Source organism: Abramis brama (assembly GCF_963993115.1).
Source record: "Abramis brama genome assembly, chromosome: 22".
NCBI lineage: Eukaryota > Metazoa > Chordata > Actinopteri > Cypriniformes > Leuciscidae > Abramis > Abramis brama.
This window is the reverse complement of record NC_139984.1, coordinates 20,623,866-20,651,435: the sequence shown is the minus strand read 5'-3', so window position 1 is coordinate 20,651,435 and position 27,570 is coordinate 20,623,866. Positions and strand designations below refer to the sequence as shown.

Below are 27,570 nucleotides of genomic sequence, written 5' to 3'. Positions count from 1 at the left end.
AAAGTAAAGTCAAATACTAATATATAGCCTAATGGGAAATAACTTCCAAAATCAATTATGCCATTCCTGATTCTGTTTATAAATATCTGAAAACAGAGTATAGATATCAAAATTAAATCAGGTATCGGATGAACAAGAGAACAGCTTGGAGGGAGAAAAAAAGTGCGAGGATAAAGCGCTAGAGCTTGAGGTGAAGAAAATCATGAGGGTGAGTGGAGGGACAGAAAGTGAGGATGTCACTCCATCTCAGCCTAAGCAATGGAGAAAGACGGTACATGGTTTTTTTTTGTGCTGTTGATCTAAATATAGCTTTTCTTTCACTCTACTTGCTTTTCTTCTGCTGGGTGCGTATACAGGCTGCCTGGGAATAGACTGATGGCCCATGAGAAACAGATAGGTGGGCTGCTGGGTAAGCCTTCACAGGACATTAACTATGCTACTGTATGCATGCTAGTGATTTCTTGTATATATATATATTGATTATTGAGCTCACTGATAGCATACCAGCTGACATGATGTCAGTTGTGTTTCGTGTGTGGCTGATCGTCAGTGAGGACTTGACTTTGGTAGCTTCTCATTTCTATTTCAGATAAGAACAAGGCTAGAAACATCAATGCCAAATACAATTATTTAAATATATATTTTAATATAACAGTGCAACTTGTTTTTCTAACGCAATCTGTCTTATATCCTGAATTCACATACATCTGGTTACTGTACCAAGGACACGATCATCAAAGATAAGTTCCTATATGCGCAAGGTTATAAAAACAGGAACGGCATCTTGTATTTCAACCACAAGCAGTGAAAGTGGAATATGGACACCAGAATGACGCAAGTCACCCAAATGAGATGACAGCAACATATGAGAGTTATAGATGTATTTTGGCCACACAACATGGTATAGCAGCACTATGGCCCCTACTGATCAAGTGGCTTGACTGAACAACTAGATATCAAGACAGGTTATAAAAGGCAACCTGATCTACAATGCTTTTATTTACAGTTATTCATTTAGCAGATTATTTAGTCCATAATAGTGCAACCTTTCAGTTGAGTACTTGAATAGCACAACAGTACAGAATAAGAGTAAGTGCTGAAGAGTAGAGAAAGTTTTGGAATATGCATTATGCAATTAAATTAAACCATGAGTGCATTTAGAAGTGCTAATACAGCAAAGCATGGTGCTAACAAGGTCAAGGCCATGGGATTGTTTCCCAGGGAAAGCATGAATTGCTAAAATGTATACCCTGAATGTAAAATAAGTTGCTTTGCATAAAAGCATCTTCCAAATCCATGAATTTAAATGTGAGCAGTTTATCTTCAGGAGTTTTTGAAGAATGAAATGAATCTTGTTGAAGACTGTGATTGGACCTTGTGAAGGATGGTTCAAGAATTTCCTTTAGATTTAAGTTTGTATGAACATTAATGTATAAAATGTCAAATCTGTATGTGTCACTTATGTTATCCAAAACAAAAACAAATAAATAATTTAAAGTCACAAATTAAAAATGATTAAGCACTAGGTTAAAAAGAAACCAGATATGTACTCACTTTTAACATGTTGTAGTCATTAATTTATAACTGGTTTTAGTAATTTAGTAATGTTTTTAATGTATTTTATATTGTATTATTTTTTAAAGCCTTTTTAAGGGACCTGAGCTTAAACAGAAAACAGAAATGTTTAGTACATTTTATTTGTCTGATTTTTTAAAAACTTCAGAAACTGTAATGTATGGTACTATATACACTTTAACACTTTATTCAATGTCATAGAGCACTACATTCTAACTTTTATTCCAGCTTCCTGTTAAATGACAGAAAACAAGCATCAATTTCCATATAATTGTTTAAAGGACATGTCTTCACCTCTAAAAACTTTGCTGGTTTATCAAATTTAATCAAGGCTTTTCGCATTGATGCTCCATTGCACACACACACACGCACGCACAAAGCACTCCTCTCCTCACGGGACAGGCTTTTAGTGCTCTAGTCTCATGCAGTATTTAATTGACCCCACACAGGAAGCCCAGCGGTTCCAAATGCACTCCTTCCCCCAACACAAAGGAAACTCCATGAGCGCCTGCAAGTATGCCAACAGCTCCATTATGATAAAACGAAAATCTATGCATATTCCACATAAATCTGCATGATAATGAACATATTTTCTTCAGATTTAATTTAGGTCCATTTCAAATGAAACCGAGAAAAAGAGTTACAACCTCAGCAGTGTCAAACTGACAATCTGGCCTCAATAAGTGACAAAAATGCATTTACACTCTATAGAATAATTCAAGCTCATCATTTCTGGTAAAATAGGTTATTTATCCACTTACATGAGATTCAGATTTCATTGTCTTAAATGTCAATCATAAGCTTTTTCAGAGCACACTGCTAAATACATAAAATATTCATACCAAAGTCTGTGGAACACACTGACTAAACACACCCTTTAAGCATTTTTCTTGTGCTAAAGGTTAGAGAAGTGCCTGTACTCACTCAGTTGGAGGTGTGGAGAGAGAACACACTCTCACAGCTAGCTGGTCATGGTGCGCTCCCTCTCCAGGGCAGAAGTGAAGTGTACTGTAGCATCAAACTCCGGTTCCCTCTCTTATTCCCCCCTCCCCCTGCACATTAGGCTGTATCTATCTCATATTCTCTCTGTCTTATTCCTTTCTCAGCTCCCTCCCCTTCTCCCTCTCTCTCTCTCTCTCTTTTCACCACTTAGTCCTTTATGCCTCTGCGTTCTCTCATTTTTCTAGCATCACATTGGCTCAGTTTAAAGACTCGTGGTATGAGTCAATTTATGTTGTAAAGTTTATGTAGGCTATCCAAAAATAGATCCATGCCTTTGTTTGTTTTTAGATTTGCCAAAATATCAAAGTTTATAATTAAAAGTCAGATATGAACCAATCGGATACGTCCAAACCACATTCATTTAGCTTAAAGGTTGTCTTCAACCTTTTTAAGGCCAAAGATCTATAAAAAATATATAACATTTGTATCTATTTTTATTTCTTATTATTCATATTAGACAAACTTTAGTTAAGACTCCATTATGTATCTTGAGCTAAGAGCAACATTTAGGGGGGGGCGTAAACAATTATTCTTTAAACAATTTATCTACAGTGGATATTGAAATCTACACACCCGTTAAAACAGATGGTTCTTGTGTTGTACAAAAATGAAAGAAAGAAAAATCATATTAGAACTTTTGCACCTTTTGCACCTATGTAATGCCACTGAAAACTAAAGTGACATATTTCAGAACTGAATCACCCTTTGATTCTATAAGTTTCAGAACCGTTGAGGGTTTACTGGAAAACAGGTCTGATCCAATGACAGTTCTGTGGTTTGGGAGAGAATGTTAGGCTGCCAGGTGTCTCTTTTTTCTGTGTTTATGTCCAATATTTGAATACCTCCCATGCGTATTCAGTCTATTGTAGTGAGATGGGGCTGTCTCAGATGTTCTCTGTGCTGCTGAGCCTAGAAATGCATGACAGAACATTCTTGATCAGACTGTGACAGCCCAAAGCATCTTAACCTTACAGCTACAAAATACTCAGAAAGCAGAGAAATCACAAATACACTAAAACACACACACAGACATGCTCAGTTAACAGAGCTGTGCTGCATGTATTGATGCAAAAAGAGAAATTCTGTGAAGTAAACATTTCTGGAAAAGATTTAGACAAGCACTGCATGTTTTTTTTAAAGAAACAGATGGTTCCACAAAGTCACTGTTGTCCTGAACAAAAAATAAATAATTAAATACAAAAATAACAGAGAAAACTCACAGGTTCAAACTCGATACACACACTGAAAAAATTGGATGTTTTAGTTTTATAAGTTATACAAGATTCAACTCATTTTTTAAGTCAGTTTAATGTAATTTAACTGACTTAAAAAATGAGTTGAATCTTGTATAACTTATAAAAAAAAGTAGAAAATTGCTTAACTTATTTTGATGAGTTAAAGCAATGTAAAAACATCAATCATAAGTTATTGATCATATAATTATGACTTTGTATATTAGTAATAATTATTAAAAATACAAAAATATTTAAAGGTTGTATTTAAGTTCAGGTGTATGTTTCATTGTACATTCCTTTTTAAGATTAGTTTAAAATAATCTACTTATCCAATGACAATAGATTAGGATAGTGATCAAATGTATAACTAGAACATAGAAGCAGCAGACAGGAGACGGTGGTTCTCGTATAACTTTTTAATTTCCACTGTCCAGTATCTCTAAGATCCATAATAGATGAGGACATGTTGCTCTGAACAGTCAGGCATGGAGAGCAAGGGAGGAGGCCCATCAATTTGAGTTCCATATGAGTGGTGTATGTGAATAAAACATGAATAGAGGCTTGGAATCCACAATGTTATCAGAGCAGAGATGGAAAGAGAGAGAGAGAGAGAGAGAGAGAGAGAGAGAGAAGGCTAAATTTCTGGCAGGATGTTGGCAGCCCTATGAGCTCATTCAGTCCTTGTGTCTGTCAGTCTGTCCCTTAGACCTGCTCACTGGGTTGAACCCTCTCGCATGCATTATGTATGAAATCTCTTAGGGGCTTGAGTTTGGAGTTTAAAACTTTTTTGAAACTGAGGTCTGTGACAACGGTTTTCTTTAGTCAATGCAAAAGCAATAAGACCAAGAAGATCTCAGGTCTAGTAAATCATCTATTTCTGTAAATATCACCCGTTTAAAAGGATGCAAATGAATGAATGAAGAAATAAAAATATCTAAATAGCATAGCAAAACACATAACAAATGACAAAATCTCTGAATCTTAATCAGAAGTAAAAGTAATAGCAAGAGAAACAGCTGTTCATGCTGCAGTCTAAAATAAACTACAAAGAAGCAGAAGACATAATGTGGACTGAGTCAGGTGTTGCATAACGTGTTTGTGTTGTTCTACTGTCTCTCAAGGGAGCAAACACATGGTATACAGTGGGGAATTAACAGTGAACACTAGACAACAAGCAATGGCTGGACTGTTCGGTGAAAGGGAGAACGATCTTAATTGCAAAAAGAAAAAAAAGAAAAAGAAGAACAGTTCTAAACTGTCCTAATACTACTAAACTGCAACACTACTGCATATGGTTATATGGTTTATACTCACTGACATAATGATTATGAGGCTGTCATGAGGCTGTCATACACATGCCAGTGTGTCAACACTAATGGCTTGACAAAACTACAAGTGTGGTGATGGGGGCAGGGTGGTGTTACAAGACAGAAGGGACAGACACAAGGATGCAGGTAATGGAATGTTATTTTGAACAACCAGGTGAAAGATCGGCAGTGCAGGTGAAGGGCCGTGGGTGAGTAGAGATCCAGACGATTAAACTTGAATGACACAGTTCGTATACTTGCAGATGGAGATCGGATGAGGATACACTGGAATAGCGGAGACTCAGGAGAATCAACTGGAGACGAGGAGCAACGAAGAAGACTCGGAGATAACACAAGGAAACTGGTAAGTAGATTAGCAGTCCTAGTGGTAAGCACAGCGTTAGCGTCTTGATGCAAACGATACCGGACAAAGACTGAGAGTGAGAGTGAGGCTTAAATGCCGGAGGTGATTGCAGTACTGATGATGTGCAGGTGTGTGATGTGCAGGTGTGTGATCAGGAGAGGGAGTGCGGTGTGATTGTGTGAGGGTGGAGCCTGGCGTGGCTGTAACATTACCCCCCCCCTTCACGGGCCGCTCCTGAGGGCTGTGGACCCCGACATCGTGGTGGTCGGCCTCTGCCCCGAGGTGTGGACTTCTCCGGATGGGTGGCGTGGAACTGATCGAGCAGGTTAGGATAAAGTATATCGTCTCTGGGTACCTATGAGCGTTCCTCGGGGTCGTATCCCTCCCAGTCCACGAGGTACTCCAGTAGACCACCACGGCGCCGGGAGTCCAAGATGTCGTGAACCTGGTAAGTGGCACCCTCTTCTAGGATGAGCGGAGGAGGAGGTTCCGCCGCTGCGCCAGGCACTGTGGAAACAGAAACAGAGGGATGATGAGGCTTCAGCAAGGAGACGTGGAAGGTAGGATGAATCTTGTATTGTGGTGGTAATTGGAGTTGGTAAGTGACAGGGTTGATCTGCTTCACGATGTTAAAGGGGCCAATGAACCTGGGACTCAGCTTTCGGCAAGGCAGACGTAACCTGATGTCCCTGGTGGACAGCCAGACCTTCTGACCTGGCTGGTACGTTGGAGCGTCGGAGCGGTGAAGGTCGGCTGTCATTCTACGTCTGCGCAGTGCCTGTTGCAGCTGGTGGTGAGCAGAGTCCCAGACCCTCTCACTCTCTCGGAACCAGTAGTCGACGGCAGGAACATCCGATGGTTCCCCAGACCAGGGGAATAGTGGGGGTTGGTAACTGAGCACGCACTGGAAGGGAGTGAGTCCAGTGGTAGATTGCCGCAGGGAGTTCTGTGCGTACTCGGCCCAACCCAGGAACTGGTTCCAAGAGTCCTGGTGGCCGTGACAAAAGGTACGGAGGAAACGTCCAATCTCCTGTATCTTCCATTCCGTCTGCCCGTTCGACTGCGTATGGTAACCAGAGGAGAGGCTGACGGTCACACCTAGGAGCGAAAAGAAAGCCCTCCATACCTTGGAGATAAATTGTGGTCCTCTATTTGACACAATGTCCTCGGGAATTCCATAAACTCTGAAAATATGTTTGAACATCAGCTCAGCAGTTTGCATGGCGGTGGGAAGTCCTTTCAGGGGAATTAGACGACATGACTTGGAGAATCTGTCGATGATTACTAGAATGCAGGTACAGTGATCGGAGGTAGGTAAGTCAGTTATGAAATCGACTCCTAGGTGTGACCAGGGTCTGTTGGGAACGGGCAGAGGATGAAGCTTACCGGAGGAAAGATGACGCGGACTCTTCGAGATGGCGCATTCCTTGCAACCTCTCACGTACCTTCTGACGTCCGCTGCCATGTTAGGCCACCAGAAGCGTTCTTTTAGCAGCGAGAGGGTCTCATTGACCCCTGGGTGGCCAGTGCCCAGCGACGTGTGGGAAGTGTGGATGAGAGGAGTGCGCCGTGTCCGGGTGATGTAGAGTAAACCTGGTGGGTAACCCGGCGGAGTGTTGGTGGAGACATTGGAGGAGGGCAGGGTTTCCTCAGACCAGGTGATGGGGCTTACAAAAATATTCTCAGGTAGGATATGCTCTGGTTCTTCTGTCCTCTCTTCAGGACTATGGAGACGGGATAAAGCGTCCGCTTTAAGATTCTTGGGACCAGGGAGGTAGGAAATGGTGAAGCGGAAACGGGTAAAGAACAATGTCTCTGAGGTACTCTAGATTCTTGTGATCCGTTAACACCACGAATGGATGTTGTGCCCACTCCAACCAGTGTCTCCTCTCCTCAAGAGCCAGCTTGACGGCTAACAGCTCCCTGTTGCCGATGTCGTAGTTGACCTCCGCCGGGTTGAGTTTGCGGGAGAAGGCGGCGCATGGATGGAGTCTACCTGGGTTCCCCTGCTGTTGGGAAAGGACTGACCTCAACAACGAAAGGTTTCTCTGGATCGGGATGAACCAGGAGGGGAGCGGTGGTGAAAGACTTCTTGAGGGACTCGAAGGCTTGGGTGGCAACAGGTGTCCAGGACAGAGACTTGGGCTTGTGTCGAAGGAGGTGAGTAAGTGGACTGGCGATGATACTGTAGTTCAGGATGAAGTGGCGGTAGAAATTGGAGAATCCGAGGAAACGTTGGAGTTCCTTGATGGTTGTGGGTATGGGCCAGTTGCGGATGGCATCCACCTTCCCCTCGTCCATCCGGATGCCACTACTATCGATGTGATAGCCAAGGAACTGCACTGCGGGTTGGTGAAAAGAGCACTTTTCTGCTTTCAGGAACAACTGGAAATCCCTCAGGCGTTTCAGGACCTCCGCAATGTGGTGGCGATGTTGGGCCATACTCCGGGAGTAAATCAGGATATCATCTATATAGACCAAAACAGGAACTCCCGGAGTACCTCATGTATGAAATCCTGGAATACGGTTGGCCAATCCATATGGCATAACAAGGTACTCGTAGTGCCCAGTAGGGGTCACGAAGGCCGTCTTCCATTCGTCCCCCTCACGTATCCGGATGAGGTTGTAGGCACTGCGGAGGTCCAACTTGGAGAAAACAGTGGCACCTCGGAGATGTTCCAGCGCAGCGGGGACGAGAGGAAGGAGGTAGCGAAACTTGACAGTGATTGCGTGGTAGTCTATACAGGGCCGCAAACCTCCGTCCTTCTTAGCCACAAAAAAGAAGCTGGAAGCAGCAGGGGAAGTAGACGGGCGGATGTAACCTTGATCCAGAGCCTCTTTGATGTATTCCACCATGGCCTTCCTCCGGGAGTGACAGGGGATAAATCTTCCCACGGGGCACTGACTCACCCGGACGCAGATCGATGGCACAATCCCATGGTCGGTGTGGAGGCAGCTTGGAGGCTCGCTGGGGGCAGAAAACATCACTGAAATGGGCATAACATGGAGGAACGTCCACCGAAAGTTTCTCCACTGGACTTTCTATGGATGTAGAGCAAAGGGGCAGCTCTCTGGCCCAAGGAGTAGCCGGCACCGGAAGTGCAGAGAAACAGTTTGGGAAGCAGCAGTCCCCCCACTTCAGTATTTCGCCGGTCCTCCAGGAGATGATGGGATTGTGCTGCTCCAACCATGGGCGCATCACATCAGCGGTGGATTCCTCCAGAACCAGCAAATGTTGTTGTTCTACGTGTAGGGCTCCTACTTGAAGATGTATGGGACCAGCACAGAGATGTACCTGCTTCCGGCCGAGGGGTCTGCCAGTTATCGAGTGAATCTGGTAGATGGACGGCGTGGCGGTAGACTTGAGCTTGAGCTGACGGCAGAGCTGAGCTGACGGCAGACGGCCAGAGATGAAGTTGCCTGCTGACACTGAGTCGAGAAGGGCGATGACTGGAAATTTTTTTTTTTTTTTTTTTACCTTTATTTAACCAGGAAAAGTCCCATTGAATTACAGTAACTCTTCTCCCAGGGAGTCCTGGCCAAGATAGGCGGCCAAAAAAGGCCAACAAATCTCTATACATAGACTATACATATACAAACAAGACATTATGTTTAACTTAAGTAAATACAAACATATAATTTAAAGGGCAGCAAAGTAACATCGGCAGCAGTTAAATTCACAATAGTAGAGAGTGGTTTCAAGTTATCAAACGTGGGAAATATAGCACTCACCATGGGACGAGGAGGACGAATGGGACATTTAGAGATGAAGTGCTCAGAGGAACCACAATATAGACACAGACTCTGGGTCAGCCGTCTATGTTGTTCAGCGCGAGTCAACCGTGCGCCATCTATCTGCATGGGTTCATAGGCGGGTTCTGGAGGGCTGATGGACTCAGGTCGACGGAGGGATGGAAGAGAGAGTAGCTGGTAAAAAGATTGATAGACAGACAGATAGATAGCCAGATCTTTCGCAAAAAGATGGTGGAATTGTAAATAAAAATTAGCCATAAAAAACCCTACTAAAAAGCTTGGCTGTGTGTCTTGGTATAGCCTAGTATGCAGCCGATTTCATGCTTGCGCATCACATGCACGTCTCTCGCTTGCTTTTAAAACATAGTAATCCACTGCTAGCATCATGAACGCACATTCATTCTTTTCCGAATAAACGCCCATAGGTAACATTAATTTTTAATTTGACAGGTTTGAATCAGACTTGGGTAAATTCATCATTGACAGCATTCAAAATGCACTGGTGAAAGGAAGGATTAGATTACCCTATTCCCCATAAATAATGGAACAGCACTTTTCACATTGTCCTTTAAGACTCATAGAGATAAAACTCTAATATAAGCTGATCCAGTTCCGCTTACAAAATCTATCTATCTATCTATCTATCTATCTATCTATCTTAACATAGACATACACTTTTGGTCACCATTTATATACATATTATACATATTATATACACCAATTATTTTAAGCTTATGTAAATTACTGTTTTCAAATGCATTTTAAAAGACCAAATATTCTATGAAGTCTCTCAATTATTATGAGGCCATAAAACTGCATGTAGAATAATTATACAAGAATTTGAAAATGTTAGATGGAGTAGCATGTCACACTGAAGTTTTCTGCTGTTGTCTCGGCATGTTATGTTAGTTACACAAGAACTAAGACTGCTTCCCATGATGCTTGACAGAGAGTCAATATCTTTGGTTGTGCGGGCACAAGGATACTGTAGCTCCTCTCGTTTTTCACTGATCTGGCACTTTGGATGGGAACAGGACTTGCAGTGCTTTCTATTTTAGATTGAACTATTGACTTTTGAAGCAGGTTATATCAATGTCAAAAAGACAAAAGACTTTTGCAAGCTGTCTCTCTCACGCACAGACATTTTTCCTCTTACACTACCAACTTTCAGATGTACATGTAAGACCAAAAATAAACATTCAAAAATGTGAAGAAGGATTTACTTGAAAAGCTTTAGGAAACAATTTTCACTCAGAAATTGCTTGTAAATTTAACAGCATGTTTTCAAGTAAAGGCTACATCATTTTTGGTTGATTCTTAAGTAACGCTTATAGAAAATAGCTACTATAATTTTAATGCTAATACGCATCTCATTTAAATTCCTCAGTAATGTTTACATTAAAGGGATATTTCACCCAAAAATTCAAGTCCTTTCATCATTTACTCACCCTCAAGTTGTTCCAAACCTGTATGAATTTCTTTCTTCTGCTAAAAACGAGAAGGAGGGAATACAGACATGCTTCAAAATATCTTCTTTTGTGTTCAGCATAAGAAATAAAAAAACAAAAGCCTTGATAATAAGAAACCAGTGGTAGCCTAACCTGCAAGGGGGACATTTTGCGAAAGAACATTGTTTTGGTTGTGATTTGGCTCTGCGTGACTGCACGGATGAATATGACCCTTCACAACAGATAATGCTTTACAATGAACTCTGTTAGAGAGCTACATATGGCAATTTATCTGTTCAATAAAACACTTACTCACCTGTTGAGTAATAAAAACGCCATCTCTGTGTCACCTTTACAACATTTCAAATCCCTCAGTTCTCACTATCTCCGAAAAGCCAAGCCAGTGTTGATTCTCGTTTTATTACGAACTGTGTAGCGTTTTCCTTATGTCAGCAGACTCTCCTCTTTTCTGTGTTTTTTGCGTGCTGTGAAACCTTTCTCTATTTATGGGCGAGTGACGTATGTACGCAATTTCCCGCGAAAAAGGACTCAAACAAAGGTCTAAAATATAAACACAAACCAAAGGCTTACCATAGTGATTCAGGGTAAGACAAAAACACGTTTTGAAAGAAGAATTGATTATGTAGCCAAGCTATTGACTCATTATTTACGTTTTGCTAATTTCGAACAAAAAAAGTTACAATAGAGTAGTTACTAAAAAAGGCTGTAGTCTACTTTAAATAAGACTACAGTATGCTGCATACGTTAAATGGATTCATACTAGTTAAATATTGTAGTTTAATTCACTTTAAATTAAATTACCTAATTCTCGGAGGGGAACTGTGTAGTGTAAATTTTACTTGCTTTTTTTTCACCATTTCATTATTCGAGCACAAATAATTACAATGAAACGACACGTAACCATTTGAATATTATATATTAGGCCTATAATATAATTATGAAGTATCGTATTTTAAAAGTATCGAAATCGTATTTTCTTGTCTAATAATCTTTGTTTTATTTACAACTTCAAAATCTTTTTTTTTTTTTTTTTTTTTAGAACACTTAGCCTACTGGTTATCACTAAAACTATATTTTTTTCCCATATGTAATATGCTATTCAGTGTCATCATATTCTTATATTATCACAGCTGAGAATTATGAGCACTTAGAGCTATTGTATTATGTATGGAAAACACTAGGTTATGAAATCAGGGAATGCTAGAATGGATTTTTCATGACACCACAAGGCAAAATTTTGTTAATGCTGCCCTCTAGTGAACATTGTGAAACAGTGCAAACTCAATACTCTAATTTTGCTAGTGCTTGCTAAAAGACAGGCTACATGAAACCTGTTGAAAAATAAAGAATGAGTGAATGATGAATTAATAATTTGCGAAAAATTAATCAAATCATGAAGCAAATTAATCCATCAAATTCTATCTATGTATAACATAATAATAATGATGATGACAATAATACATTGTATTTATATAACACCTTTATACTTAAAGTACAAAGTGCTTTACAAAAGGTAAAAAGAAAGAAGAGCTTTATTAAATATACAATCAAGCAAAAAGACATTAAGAGCTTTACAAAAAATATCCGTCATAGCTAAATAATAAAACAACCACAGTCCTACACAAACCAAAGGATCCAAAACACACAAAAAGACTTCACAAAGTAATAAAAGCTAGTCTATACAAATAAGTTTTTACTAAGTAGGCTAATTTTTGTACTAAGAAGCTTTAAGAGACTTAAAAACAGACACAGATTCCGCAGATCTAATATCCATTGGCAGGCTATTCCATAACATTGGAGCTTCCACTGCAAAAGCTCTGTCACCTTTTATATCTGGATCTTGGAACAGCCCACAATACATACAATATCTGAGACATCTAAATGTTTCATAAGGTCTGAAAAGATCCGCTAAATTATAGTTGCCATAGTGCTTTATATGTCTAAGATAATATAATTGAAGCCATGAGAAAGTGAGTTGATTTAAAGTAGAAAACAGGGCATTGCAATAACCCAAACGAGATCAAATAAAAGCATGAAGCTTCTCTGTGTTTTTAAATTATATCTTATATATTTTATATCTGCTAAGCATGCTTGGAGGACATCTGACTAAACTTGTCACGTCAATGGATCAGAGGGATAAGTATAGGCCTAACTGTAAAATCATCTGCATAGCAGTGAAAATATGATGTTTACGGATCCAAGAAGTACCATATAACCTAAATTGAAAACAAAATGAAACATATAGGCCTATCCCAGGTTGAACTTGGTATATAAACAGACAAGTGTCATAGTTTTCATATTTACTACATCTGAACGAGGAAGTTATTGCAATTCTTTTTACAAACCCTAGATGGCAGTATTAGGCACACAAAAATATTTTGTCTGTTGGTTGCAATAAATAGTTATAAAATAAAAAGAAATATTATGTTCTAACATTAGTATAAAAGTTTTCCTTTTGTTAAATTTAATAATCATGTCATCTGAGTTTTTTTTATTATTCCCTCTCTCTCTCTCTCTCTCTCTTTGTGCAGAAACATGGACAGCTTTGGAACATATTTTTAGTTAGAAATAGTTTTTTTTCCCAATATTCTGCTACAAATGCATTTTCCTTTGTTGTATTTCCCTAAAAGAATACTAATATTAATACCATCTTATAAATTAAGATGTAGTATGTAATCACAGTGTGGCATTAATTATTGTAAAAATTGAATCACCATTAAAAGACAAACATTGACTATTTAATAGCAATGTAAATGGATGAGAGGAGGCATGAGATAGGATGTGTGGTTACTGCAGGACAAATCCATTAAATGTCCACTGATCCAACAGAGACAAAACACATGCAAAAAACCCCCCCAAAAAACAAAGAACAACAACATTGAAATAAGACTTCTGTTCTAAAGCTGACGGCAATGTTTTGTCATGGATGGAACCTGAAGGAAGACGAGTAATTTTTCCTCTGACCTCCAATTTCATGCTTTGCTCGGAGCTGCTGAAGATTTAAGACAGGAAATTAAAGCTTCAGACAGAACCGAGTCACAACAGAAGGTTGCAGAAGGTAAATGTGATGTAAGGATGAGTCAGATGAACAGAAAGATAAAGTACAGTAAAGGTGTGCTGAGAGTATGGACTATGGATGCATGTGCAGGGAAACTATAGTTAAAGGGATAGTTCACTCAAAAAGGAAAATTTTGACATAATTTACTCACCCTCAAATTGTTCCAAACCTGTATGAATTTCTTTCTTCTGCTGAACACAAAAGAAGATATTTTGAAGAATATGGGTAAACAAATAGACAGCTGATGGACCCCATTGACTTAAAAATACAATGGAAGTCAATGGGCTCCGTCTACTGTTTGATTACCCATATTCTTCAAAATATCTTCTTTTGTGTTCAGCAGAAGAAAGAAATTCATACAGGTTTGTTGGATGAATGAAAATGAAAATTTTCATGAAAATTGTCATAATTTACTCACCCTCAAGTTGTGAGTAAATTATGACAATTTTCATTTTCATGAACTATGCCTTTAAGGAGTTGGTAGCCACAGCCCAGCTATAACTCAAAGTTCATATATCCTTAAATATTTTCTTCTTGCTGTAAAAGTGGGATAAGGGTTTATTTGAAAGTTAAAGAGTGTGTTTGTGTGGGCAGTTATTGATCTGGGCGGTAGACACTTTCGTGTTATGGGAGGAAGTGTTTATTTAAAGTGACATTATGTTTACAGTGTTTGCTCACTCAAACATGCAGAGGCGAATGCTTTGTGGATATTTTTGTCATATGTTTGCTTATATTAGAAGTATTAGAAAAACAGTTAAGTCTCAAATCTGACATATTTTGGACTAATTATAATGGTCTATCTCATCATTTTGTGCTTGTTCATAGAACAAAAAACAAAAAAACAAAAAAAATGTCAATGTTCCCTTATCTTTTGACCAGTGAATTTCCATGGCTTTTCCAGTCATTTGATATATATATATATATATATATATATATATATATATATATATATATATATAAATCATGTTATAGAGATTGCATTCACAAATAGTAATTTGTAATATTTTACTTGTATATAGGCTACTGTATATTATATTATATACATATTATATGATATTATATATTATATTATATATTTGTATTATTTACAAGCTGAATATGTATACACAGTATATATATATATATATATATATATATATATATATATATAGTATTTTTCCCATTGTGTCTATGTGATTGTGGGATGTGGGTTTAGACCCTCCACAAAAGGTGGTGCCTGTGATTTAAATAATGGAAACCAGTATTGCAATATGGTCATATCTGAAATAAAACACAATGTAAAGTAAAAACAGATACAACCCCTAAAGCATGGCCACAGAGAACACTAGTCACAGATCCGAAAAGGAGACCAAACTGCACTCAAAGGTTACGTGTTCTGTAAGAAGAACAAATAACGCTTTATTTGCATAGTGGGGCCACTGTCCACACACGCACACACACACACACACACACGCACACACACACACACACACACACACACACACACACACACACACACACACACACACACACACACACACACACACACACACACACACACGCATAGAGAGAGAGACAGGAGCACATATTGTTTTTATCAGTGTAGAATCCTCAGGCTAGCCTCACAATGGAACTCCAATAAGCAAAACAGAAAGAAAACATTGTCCAGAACAACCACTTTAAAAGGCAGTGAAGCCAGAAGCCTGTTTGTAATGTTCTGTCATGTAATTATTCTGATGAAAAACATACACTACCAGTCAACAGATAGGACACACCTCTCATTCTGTATTATTACTATTTTCCACATTTAGAATAATACCAGAAAAAACAAGTGTGGAAATTATGTGAGCAGAAAAATGTGAAACAAATCAAAACTATTAAATTTTAGCCTCTTTAAACATAGCCACAGATAACAGCTCTGCACACACTGGGCTTCCCCCATCAACTTTTGAACAGTATTGAATGAGTTTCCATATGTTGAACACTTGATGTCTGTTTTTTTATTTAAACATATTTTAATTAAATAAATACATAAACAGACAATATTTGTTTATTTATTTATTTATCACCTTTTTTTTGTCTGTTTGACAGTCAAGTCAGTCAAGTGTATCCAACCCTGTGGCTGGTAGTGTGTGTTTACACAACACAGAACAATTGAAGATCTTTAGTGTCAGCAGGGTGAATGTGTGAAACATTGTCATGTTCCTGTGTATGATGCATGATGTTCTTTCACCTTCAGTACACACAAACACAGCTTACACGCTTTTTTTTTTCTTTTTTTTTTTTTTTACTGGCCCTGCCTCTAAACCCTAACCTAAATCAGAAACCTGTTGACATATTAGATTTGAAGCAAAACATGGGGAAATTAAGTAGCCTATATATATGCTATATAGCCTATATAGGGACAGTATATGGGAATATATATTATCTGTCAATTTTAAGACTTTCAAGACATGAATGTTTTAAAAAAAACAAAACACCAATTACAGTTATTTCACTTAAATAAAATATTATTAATATATATCGTATAGGCTATTTTCTTTGAATTTCAGTTCATTTTAATTCCAATTTCTTAAATCCTTATTGTATTGTAGTTGCTATCAATTCAGGAATTGTATTTAGCCTACATTTAAAAGCCATTTTCATTTCAATCCTGCATGTGTAACCCCGACAGTATTTTTCATAGCTGGGGTCTTTCCATTAAATGTTATTGTCTTTATACTGAGCTAATATTTAGTATCTAACAATATTCCTACCCCAATTCGAAACCTTCTTGCATTTTATGTTGTAATTTCTATTTAGCGTGTCATCGTGTGGCTGGTCACCACAATGTCAGAAATTTCTGGTTTTACTATCTAAGTGGGGTCATTTGCTCCTCACACACACACACACAGAGAGAGAGAGAGAGAGAGAGAGAGAGAGAGAGAGAGAGAGAGAGAGAGAGGCTGCACCTCTAGGGGGACTCCCGGCTTCAGTGGATAGTGGCAGCGCGTGAAGAAGCATGAAGACCAACGTGACTGTATCAGAAGCGTGCGTGAGAATGTAACCATCGCCCAGTCACTCCCCGTACACGCACACTCACACGCTGTCGGACAAGCGACAGTTCCACTCCGTGATTTCGCTACTGAAGGACACTGCGCTGCTGATTAATGGGGGCTTTGGGTGAGTGCTGCTTGCCCTACGGACGTGCTTTCGCTTACTCTTGAAATGTGTGCTTGTTTTGCAGTGTGTTGTATGGCTTGTTAGCAGCAGCAGCAGCAGCAGCAGCGTCAGCGTCGTAAGAACCTCAGGCAACATGTTACAGTTGCTGTAGTCGTTGATGAAAGCGAATTAACAGTAGTGTAAGGACAGAAATGCAGGTTATGTAGCTGCGTTTGTCTCTCAAGATCAAGCTCTTCACGATCAGGTATGTTGAGTTTACATTCAGCAGCTGTAACCCTACTGCAAAAGGGCTCTATTATGAAATAATGCACTAGAAACCAGACAACCAGAGTATGTTTATGGTGTTTACTTGTTTAACAACTGTGGCAGCATTTAAACGTGGTGTGTCTAAATCATACCATATAAGTCATAATATTGTATAGTCTTGAGTGTTGTGCCTGTAGACTCTCATGGTTTTGCTTTTGAGGTAAAGACTCTGGGAAAGTTGGATAATATGCACTATGCCTTTTTATTTGTTTTTCTCTAAGCATTTTGTGTGTACAGTTTGAGGTGTTAAAGTAAAGGATTGTTCTCCTGTCATCGTGTTAATTGTTTAGTTTTATTGCAGCAAATTTAAAGGTTTGAAATTTTTGTCATCCCTTACTTTTTTCCCTCCTCATGTCTGTACTGTAGGCTACTGAATGAATGGTTGAATCTTCCTGCCAAGTTAAATTAGTGCTTGCAATAGAATGTGAAGCCACAATGTCTCTAGAGTGGGATCCATGAAGGAAAAACCAGCCCAAGTTTCCCACAGACCGCTATAATTTTATTTAGATAGCTGTGTTTGATTTTGATCAATAATTGTGGGGTTAGAATTTACATAATGTTTCAAGTTTTTTGAAATTTTCATCACATTTTCGCTGCTTTTACTAGATCATTTTAAATAATCCTGCAGTAATTAAAAAAAATATTTTTATATGAATTTTAGTATTGGATCATGCTAAAACTTGATGTCATTGTGGTTAAAATCTGTATTTCAAAGCTGAATTGGAGTTGGTTACGTCTTATTTAATTTCCAGACAGTTGTTCAGAAAATCTTTTGAAGTCACTAATGCCCCTGACATGAGGTTTAAGTCGTGACTCATCTGAGAAAATTTAGGGAAGCATGGACAATTTCATCTGAATTACAGAGCGTTGACTTATGATGGCACACGGGCAGCAAGTCCTTTGTTGTCAGACAGCAAGCTTGAAACTGGCGGCTGGCCTGTGTGTGTATATTTTGGGAAAATCTCCATCTTACAACGTGCTGTTTTTGTGGTTAGCTTTAAAAGTCTCTGCAATTGGACGGTCGGATTAACCTAAATCCTTTCAAACATTTGTGTTTGTGATTTTCTTTTTCCCTTATGCACTCATAGATTTACTGTGCGATTGATTGGACAGTTTTAGCATCTGTCAATTCTAACAATACAGTATTTCCTCTTTAATTTTCAGCTCTTTTTATTTGCTTTCACATGAATTAACATTTCTGAGAAATAGCCGGTTAATTACAGCTTGAAATCAATACTCTTTACTAACCTATTGAGGCATAAACATGAATAAACACCAACAACAAATTCAGCAGCAGCTATTATCGAAAGTTATTAGCGGTAATCAGACACTGATAATCTCAGAGGTTTGTCATGTGCTCGTTTTTTGACGCTCTGCTGATGCTGCATCTGCTCTATTTGTGTTGAATCAACAGACTCAGGTGGTCGAGAGATGCAGAGATCCTGGCTCTATACAAGGATTTTCTGTTGACCCTGTGCTTAAGTGGGTGTCCCGGAACTTGACAAACCCTGAGCTCAGAAAAATGCTGGTAATATCATCTCTCTACACTAGAGTAAATGCAGTGCCTTGCTAAAGGGAGCAGTGCCGCCACACAAAGGAGAAGCCACACAGGTAAGTTGACCTCGCTAAACTATTTGGCAATGTTCACTCTGTAAATAAGCTAGCTACCAGTTAAAAGTTTAAACACAGTTGACTGAATTTGCTTCTCATGATCCTAAAAAACTTTTTGAGGCTTATGCTTAAAATGATAAATTTTGTTGACAAATATAAATTGTGGTTATGTAGGAATTTAGTAGGAAAAGCATGGAAATTCTTACAGTATTGTTTAAAAAGAATCAAAAGTGAAATGAGCAACAATTATAGGACTATTTTATTTAGACTTTATTAAAGGGAACATAACTATACTTTTTTTTTTTATGAATTTTGAGAAAATATGAAAGATTTCGCATAGTTGATTTCGTAGTCTTGTGATAAGTTTAAATGTATACTGTTTTATTTGTATTATTATTATTGACATGAATATAGCCTTTGATGCTGATATTGCATGACAAATTAATAATTAAAAATAAAAGAATAGTTATTTATTTAAGCAAGTATTCTGTTCTTCTTATGGACCTTTTTTTTGTGCTGTCAGAATGTCTTGGGTCAATGGCTTTAAAGCTGCAAGAGTGGACAATCATAAGACGGCTTGGGGCGAGCGCAATGGCAGGAAATCGAGGCGTAAAAGGGGCTCGTCCTTGTGCAACCCACGCTACATGAGCTGTCTACGGGACTCCGCGTCCATAGAGCCCCCGTCACAACACTACTCCCGTGCAGCAGGGGGCGCCACCAGCAGCAACTTCAGCACTCGCTGCGTTTGGCAGGAAGACCATTATGGCAGGAAGGGTGATGTGGGTCTGAGAGCCGTGGACCTGGCGTTTGAAGATGCTGAGACGAGGAAAAAGAAAGATGGTGAGGACCCAGATGACGGCGGGGAGGAGCGGAAGGGCCCTGACAGGTGTTTTTCAACTTGCTTGTTGCGTCTGGCTGACGTTTTTCAGTCCAAGAAGTTCAAGTCTGCCAAGCTCGAGCGACTGTATCAACGGTACTTCTTCAGGCTCAACCAGAGCTCTCTTACGATGCTGATGGGGGTCCTGGTTGTGGTTTGTGGGGTTATGCTGGCGTTCCACTGTGTCCAAGGTCCACCAGATGTGGCATTTGCCTCGGTGCTCTCCGTAGCCATGGGCCTTTTCTTAGCCTTGATGGTGGTGTGTAACAGAAACGGCTTCCACCAGGACTACATGTGGATCGTGAGCTACTTGGTCATGGGGGTGTTAGTGGTGGTGCAGGTGTTTGGTTTGTTGATGGTGGAGCCACCCAGTGCGTCTGAAGGGATATGGTGGACGGTGTTCTTCATCTACATCATCTACACGCTGCTGCCGGTGCGAATGAGGGCGGCTGTGATCACCGGAGCTGTGCTGTCCACCATTCATATTATTATGGCTTGGAGACTCAACCTTGAGGATTACTTCCTTTCTAAAAAGGTATTTGTGCACTTCTCAAACATTTAAAATGATTTTAAAGGAATATTTCACACAAATATTAAAATTATGTCATTATTTACTCCTCCCTCATGTTGTTCCAAACCTGTATGCTGTTATTATCTTCCGTGGAATAAAAAAGTAGCTTTCTTTGAAGAACTGTTACCCAACTCTTATCATACAACAGTTCATACTGACCATGACCAAAAACACCATAAATGTACAAGTGTTCCAGGCAGTATATTCCAAGTCTTCTGAAGCTATACGATAACAACTAAATAAAGAACACAAAATTTCAATTATTTGATTATTATTAATTAAAAATTTATTTATTTTATTATTTATTTTAGATTTAATCTTGCCCTCCCTGTTGACTATACCAAAGAAAAAAATAATTTGTATAAAAAAATACAAATAATAAAGAAATTGTGATGGGTTTGCAAAGCCAAACAACGATTTAATTAGTTTATCATTATTATTATTTACAATTTGAGGGATTAAACGTCTTTGGCGTAGTCTGAATTTTTTTTTTGTTAACAACACTAAAATGCCTAAAACAATAAAATTCTTTTCTATGTTGCTGCTAAATAATTTTATAATTTTGTATGCAAATGGGTGATGAGAGAGGTGAGAATTTTATGATAATTAAAAAAAAAAATTGTCCTATTTTGAGCTTGACAGAATTGTCAAAAAGAGCAGTGTAAAATAATTCATTAACAATTTTTCACAAACGTTCCACAGAAAAATATAACAGCATTAAGTTTGATATGACACGAGGGTGAGTTAATAATGGCAGAATATTAATTTGATATGAAATTCCCAGCATGAGAGATTTTGTTTTTGTTATGCATTTATTATCACCATAACTTTTTTAATAAAAGAGTTGCACATAATTTACACCACATGCTTCAACTCTAGTAATGCCAGTGACTGATCAATTGAAGGCACATCTTTATTGTTTCAGTACTTTTAAAGGAATTCCTGGCATGAGTTTTAGACTGTAGATGTAGATTGATCCTAGTTACCAAAGTTTTCTTCCCTTTCAAACTTTGCTTTGTCCTTAACTGCTCTTAATATGATGCATATAGCATTCAATGTTTCTATGCAGTGGCTAAAATGCAATATCCCCCATGTTCGATGTGATCTAGTGCTGACACTGTTAATGCTGGTTCAGTGAGCTTGGGCTTTTGTGTGTTTGCTTCTTAGACAGCTGTGCTGTGGGCTCTCCACTTGGCACTCAGCATGATAGAAATGGATTGGGATAATGGCTGCTGATTGACTCAGGCCATGCCCCAGAGCATGTACTTGTAGATTCTCGTCATAGACATTTGGGATAGGTTCCAACCCTGTGGGCAATCAATGCAGGACAAAAGTCCACTGGTTGTGTGGCTGCAAGTGCCTTATGTAAATGCTCTCTTACAGGGAGCAAGCGAGGTATGCCATCCGTCCATGTTTTCTCCATGATCTTTTGTTTTAGAGTGCAGTAAAGTAAAGTCTTGGGTTGAGGATGGAAGGAGTCCATACTCTTGTAGTTTGCAAATTCAGGGTGACTGATCACGATCAGTTTTTTTTTATCCCATATAATATACTCTACCATTCAAAAGTTTGGGGTCAGTAAGATGTTTTTTTAAAATTAATACTTTATTTCAGCAATGATGCATTAAATTGATCAAAAGTGATAGTAAAGACTAAAGATATTTATACACTGTAAAAAATTATTTGTTAGTTTGACTCAAAAAAGTAAGTTACCTGGTTGCCTTAAAATTGAGTTCATTGAAACTAAAAATGTGAGTTTTTGCAACAAGTGATTTTGTTGTTTCAACTATTATTTTGTTATTTGAATCAAAGATTATTTTTTAACTTAACGTTGTTTTGTTGTCATAACTTAAGATTAAATATTGTATCAACTTATTCAAGCAATCAAAGGGATTAAGTTAACTTACAAATGTAAGTTCACTCAACTTAATTTAATATATGAACAAACTATTTTAAGTTCACTCAACTTAATCTTAACTACATATAGTTTGTTGTAACAATTAACTAAGAAACATGGTTGCCTTAAAATTATGAGTTAAATCAACTTCAACACAACTTAACATGACAAAAGCTTTTTTGTTAAAACCAATTATTCTGGAATAACACAAATAAACCATAACTTTAACATTTATTATAACATTCACAAAAATATTAATTCATTAAATTGTCTCATTATTATAATAATGTTACAATAGTTTTCCATTTTAGAGTTCTTTTGAAGAACAGAATTAATTAAAGGGTTAGTTCACAGAAAAATTTAAATTCTGTCATTAATTACTCACCCTCATGTCGTTCCAAACACGCAAGACATTCGTTCATCTTCGGAACACAAATGAAGATCTTTTTAATAAAATCTGAGTACTTTCTGTCCCTCCATTGACAGCCTATGCAACTACCACTTTCAACTCGTGAATGCACTTTAATATAATATTTTGTAAATAAAGTAGTATATTGTTGTGCAAACAAAGCACTCGCGACGCTTCATAAAATTAAGGTTTTCGTGAAATATTAAAAACAACTAAAACAAATATGCTAAATATCTTCAATTATCATAGTCATTACAAAAAAGACCTTTTTGGATTATGTTAAATAATGGGAATTTAGCTAACAGTAGGTGTTTTTGAAGTTCAACAGTAAATGTGTTATTGGATACACAGAATTTGTTACACAAGTGGTGCATTAAAGGGTGTTGTCCTGTTGAAAGTAATGCACACTAAAACATGACATGATAAAACCCTCTCTGAGAAGTTGTCTCTAAATTCATCCTCAACGGACTAGCTCTAAAATATAAGCTAAAACAATTTGGTATAAATGATCAATCCTGGATGACTAGTATGGAAAGGGGACAAGCTTTTCTTCTTCATCCTGTGGCCAAACGGGCTAATCTGAGAAATGCAGCTATACCTCAGAAAGCTCATCTACTGTTCATTCCCTTTATCTCTCTCCCTTCTTCCATTCTCTCTGTCCCCCACCATCCCTCTCACACCCCTGCACTCCTTCTGGCTGTGCTGCGTGTCCCTCCGAGATGACCAGTGCAGTGCAGATAGAGCGGGTCAGTGGGCGATCACCAGCGGGACAATAGCTGTCTTTGTGAAGATACACACTGATGGGGTGGTGACAGGAATGGCTGTCGATCGACAGTATGAAATAGCGTCGGACTGAAAAAAGACAGTCGCCCCAGGCCTTTCTTTCGATTGCTCTCGCACTCTCTCTCACTTGTAGTCATGAATTCCCTTTTCACAACAGTGCTCATGAGATGGCCCTCAGTTGTGGAAGCCGCAGAGGCTTTATGTGCATGACATGCCGCTGTGTGGGTGAAAAGCTCCACACTGCTGCTCTCTTAAAGTTCTGGACTCGTGACAGGGAGGGAAGGTATTCGATTCATTTTGTTGTGCGATCGGGGTAATTGACATGAAATACTTTTGGAAAGTAGACATGTCCTGCGTCGTGACGTGCTTTAGTCCATACAAAACTGTTTACAATGGTATTTTGTAAATTAATTTTTGTTTAATTCAGTTTTTATGACCACATATTAAATGAGATTATATAGAATATTTTGTACACTGTAAAAATAAAATAAAAAATACTGTAAAACTGCTTCAGTAAAAACATGTTAATTGGTTAGCTTAACATATTGTAAATACTGTCAAATTTGTGGGGGGGTTTTTTGCAAGTAAAAACTATGAATTACCATATACTTTACGGTAAAAACAAACAAACCGTAAAAGACATTCCCAGAAGTCCCTGAATTAAACATCACATATGATTACATTATTTACTTATTTTTCTTATTAGTTATGTACATTTGTATGTTTTGTGTTGCATTTTGTGTTATTTAGTTAATGTTTATTGTGTTATTTTAGGGTGTGTTCACACTTGGCATGATATTGCTCTGTTAGTGCGGTTAATTTGAATAAGTGTGAACGCTGCCATCCGAACCCTGGTGCGCACCAAACAAGTGAACCGAGACCGCTGAAAAGATGGGTCTCAGTCCGCTTCCAAACGAACTCTGGTGCGGTTCGAATGAAATATGGACGCAACACGGACTAAAGGCATGTAAATGAACCAAAAACAGGAAGATGAGACCCTGAAAAGGGCCGAATGCTCACACATACCTGTTTTTTTTTTCTCATCATAGTCGTGATGTTGCCATCACAGTTCGGTACGGGCATCAGAACCTTTTCTCCTCGCAGCAGATCTTTTGTGTGTGTGACGGAGGACTTCCTGTCGCTGTTTTGATGCCTTTACACATTTTAAAAGCTCTTCATGAGTTCTCAGCTGGTCAAAGTACCATTATGTAGGCTACGCACATACAACGAGCGCACTGACCATGAACAGACCGCTTACGATGAATTGTGATTCATCATGTGGCTTTTTATTTTGCCACCTGCATTATTGTGGTGGTTATCAGTACATTTTAAGGAAAAAAAAGGCCAATTTTGGTAAAGTATTAACATTATAGCACTAAATAAAATATACGGTTATAAGTTGTAAAATATACAGGCATCCTGTAAAACTGGAAATATTATTTTTACCATAAATTTAACAGGATTTTTTTTTACAGTGCACAAGGCCTTTTAAAATAAACTAGGCATGGTGAAAAAGTGATTCAAATCTTGTATATTGCATAATCCTGGTCTTACAGTGAATGATTCAACATTGTTCCAAATGTTAAAATTTGTCTTTATATTTTTTATATAAATTTTTACAACTCTTTCTCTATAACATCTTTTCCTTTGCGACATAGTCCACACAGGCTATTGGATAATGTTAATCATTAGCTAAATATCTATTGTTTTAGCAAACTCGCATTCAGTTTTGGCTCTGGTATTTAATGTCCAGTTTTCAAAATTCAATCAATTTCCAATAAAAACAAATAAATGTAAAAAATAAATAAATTTGATATTAATTTAAAAAGTGTCATGTTATGGCCTGTTCACACCAAAAACAATAACTATAAATATAACTATAACAATAACTATATTAGAGTTCACACCAGCGGACGATAATGTTTGTTTATTATAGGCGCACTGCAGTTTTGTGTCTGTCACTTTAAATGCTCTAGTTCAGGATCCAAAGCAGGATCCAATCTGATTGGCTGTCAATGTTTTTATCATTCATCAGCTGGAAAATATCATTCTGAAAGTGATTCCAACTATATCGTTTCTCTGTGCAGTTGTCTTTATAGTTGAGTGAACTCTTCTATTCTTTTATATTTAGAAAGATTTTTTTAATTATATCTTTATCATTATTGTCCTTGGTGTGAATGGGCTTTTATGGATAACCGCCCACTTACAGCTGTTTATGGAAAAAAAAATGTAACGTAAAGCCTGTCGTTCAAATGGAAAAAATGTGTGGTCAACTGACTGCTTATTGACAGGCATGTTTTTTGTTTGTCATATGGAGAAACTGTAGACTCTGTGTTTTCTCTGGCACTGTGTGAGTCCAAACTATGAGAGCACCTGTTATGTGCCTTTTGTTCCAACATTGTCCCGTGGGGTTGAACTAGGCTCATGAAGAGACCAGCAAATTAAAGACATAAATGTAACACCTTTTTCAGAGACACCAAGCTGAACATGTTATTTTTAGCCTGAGACCTGGTTACACGTTTGTGTTTAGTAGCTAAATGAACTGGTGCATAGCCAGACACACACACACACACACACACACACACACACACACACAAGCAAATATGTAGACTTTATTGATTCCTGAAAACATTCAAGTGAAATTCCAGGGAAATTCATAGTGATGAGAACAAACTTTGACTTTATACTCTCTGGAATTGTTCTAAAAGTTTAATGGAAGCAGAAATCAACTTTAGTTAGCGTACCTGTTATAAAGTGAACCGCAAAGAGTGACATTTTGGCCAGATGCCCGGAGCATGTACTGTAGCTATCTCAGGGGGAAAAACCTGTTTGTACAATATGATGAGTAGTTTTGAGATGCGCCGATGGCCATTCTACTGCAGCCGAGAAACAGATTACTGCACTATGTGTGCCACACGTTTTAACTGTACATCAAAGTCTTATGGTTATGTCATGCTGGTTTATAGGCATGTAGTTTCAGAGTGGTGAAAAAAATGCGTCACTAATCAGATTGCAGTATTTGAAGAGTTTTGAATGATTTTGGCTCACTAATTGTTGGTACTTTGTTTGATATAATAATTGTATAGTCTTCAGTTTTTTGTTCAGAACCTGCCTCATTTAAAAAATGCTTTTGAATTATTTTTGGAGGCATTTTCAAAAGAAGCTTTATTATAAGCACTTGAAATTGTGTTTTTCAGCTAAATTGATAATAATTTGGCTGTATTTCCTAATTTTTAGCATCAAATAATACAGGTCACTTGCAGCACTTGTTTTGCAGTGAAAACTTTTTTTTCCCCTGTAATTTACTCAACCTCGTGTCATTCCAAACCCATATAAATTTCTTTCTGCTGTGGAGCACAAAATATATTTTGATGTCTCAGTTTTTTTTTTCTTGTCTACACAATAAAAGTCAATGAGGTCCAATGTTATTTGAAACCCACTGACTTTCATTGAATGGACAAAAAACAGTCATTCAGGTTTAGAACGACATGATTAAGTAATGATAGAACTTTTATTTCTGAGTGAACTATCACTTTCATGAACATTGAATCATTCAATTCTATATGATTCTCATCTGCAATCTCCAAATTTCATTTTAGAAAGCACAAACAAGTGCAAAAAGCTAAAAGCTAAAGCTAAATGTGTCTCAAAATTGTAGCGCCAACAGCTGTTTTGCCTGCTGAGCGATCAATCAAAACTTCTGGCTGACCTCGGGTCAACCTCAAGATTAGCGCTTGCTCTGCCCTGAGCGGTGGACCACCGTGCCTGACTAATCGGCACAGGAGGAGGTGTCATAAATTAGGATTTAATGATAAGTACAATGTTGAACATGATGTGAGTGTGTTGATAAAGGTGATAATAATAGCATGTCTAATAATAACATTTCAAACATGGGTCACGCCAAGGCCTGTAATAGCAGACTCTATGGTTTCCTAATGACCGGGACTTTCTCTTTCAAAGCAAATACTGTGTTTTAGCATTGTGACTGCCAAATTGTATTAGGCTCATAAATGACTGCTCATGTATTAGGATTCCAATAATGGTGGTAAACGGCAATTATCACAGGCTGTGGTGCTTTTCCCTCCTTGTTTATTTCTCTAGTGTTTCACTCTGGGTTAGAAAAAATAAATTAGGCAGCGAATAATATGGTCAGTCATAACATTTCACCAGAGTTTACCCACATAAAACTTGAATCAAAACTCTATATGTGTTATG

The 27,570-nt window shown here is 38.1% G+C and overlaps 1 protein-coding gene across 4 annotated transcripts in view; it reads left to right on the top strand.

Moving 5' to 3' along the window:
* The first annotated feature begins 16,709 nt into the window (after positions 1 to 16,709).
* adcy6b (adenylate cyclase 6b) overlaps positions 16,710 to 27,570 on the top strand; it is a 32,918-nt gene continuing 22,057 nt past the window's right edge. The window contains exons 1-3 of one of the 4 annotated variants that reach the window (XM_084098711.1): positions 16,710 to 16,904; positions 18,625 to 18,821; positions 19,345 to 20,233. In XM_084098711.1, the coding sequence (XP_083954837.1) occupies positions 19,346 to 20,233 (888 nt within the window). In that variant the 5' untranslated portion in view covers positions 16,710 to 16,904; positions 18,625 to 18,821; position 19,345. Of the gene's footprint in view, positions 17,149 to 18,624; positions 18,822 to 19,344; positions 20,234 to 27,570 lie in introns of all 4 variants that reach the window. The other 3 variants (XM_084098713.1, XM_084098712.1, XM_084098714.1) reach the window with 3 other exon arrangements.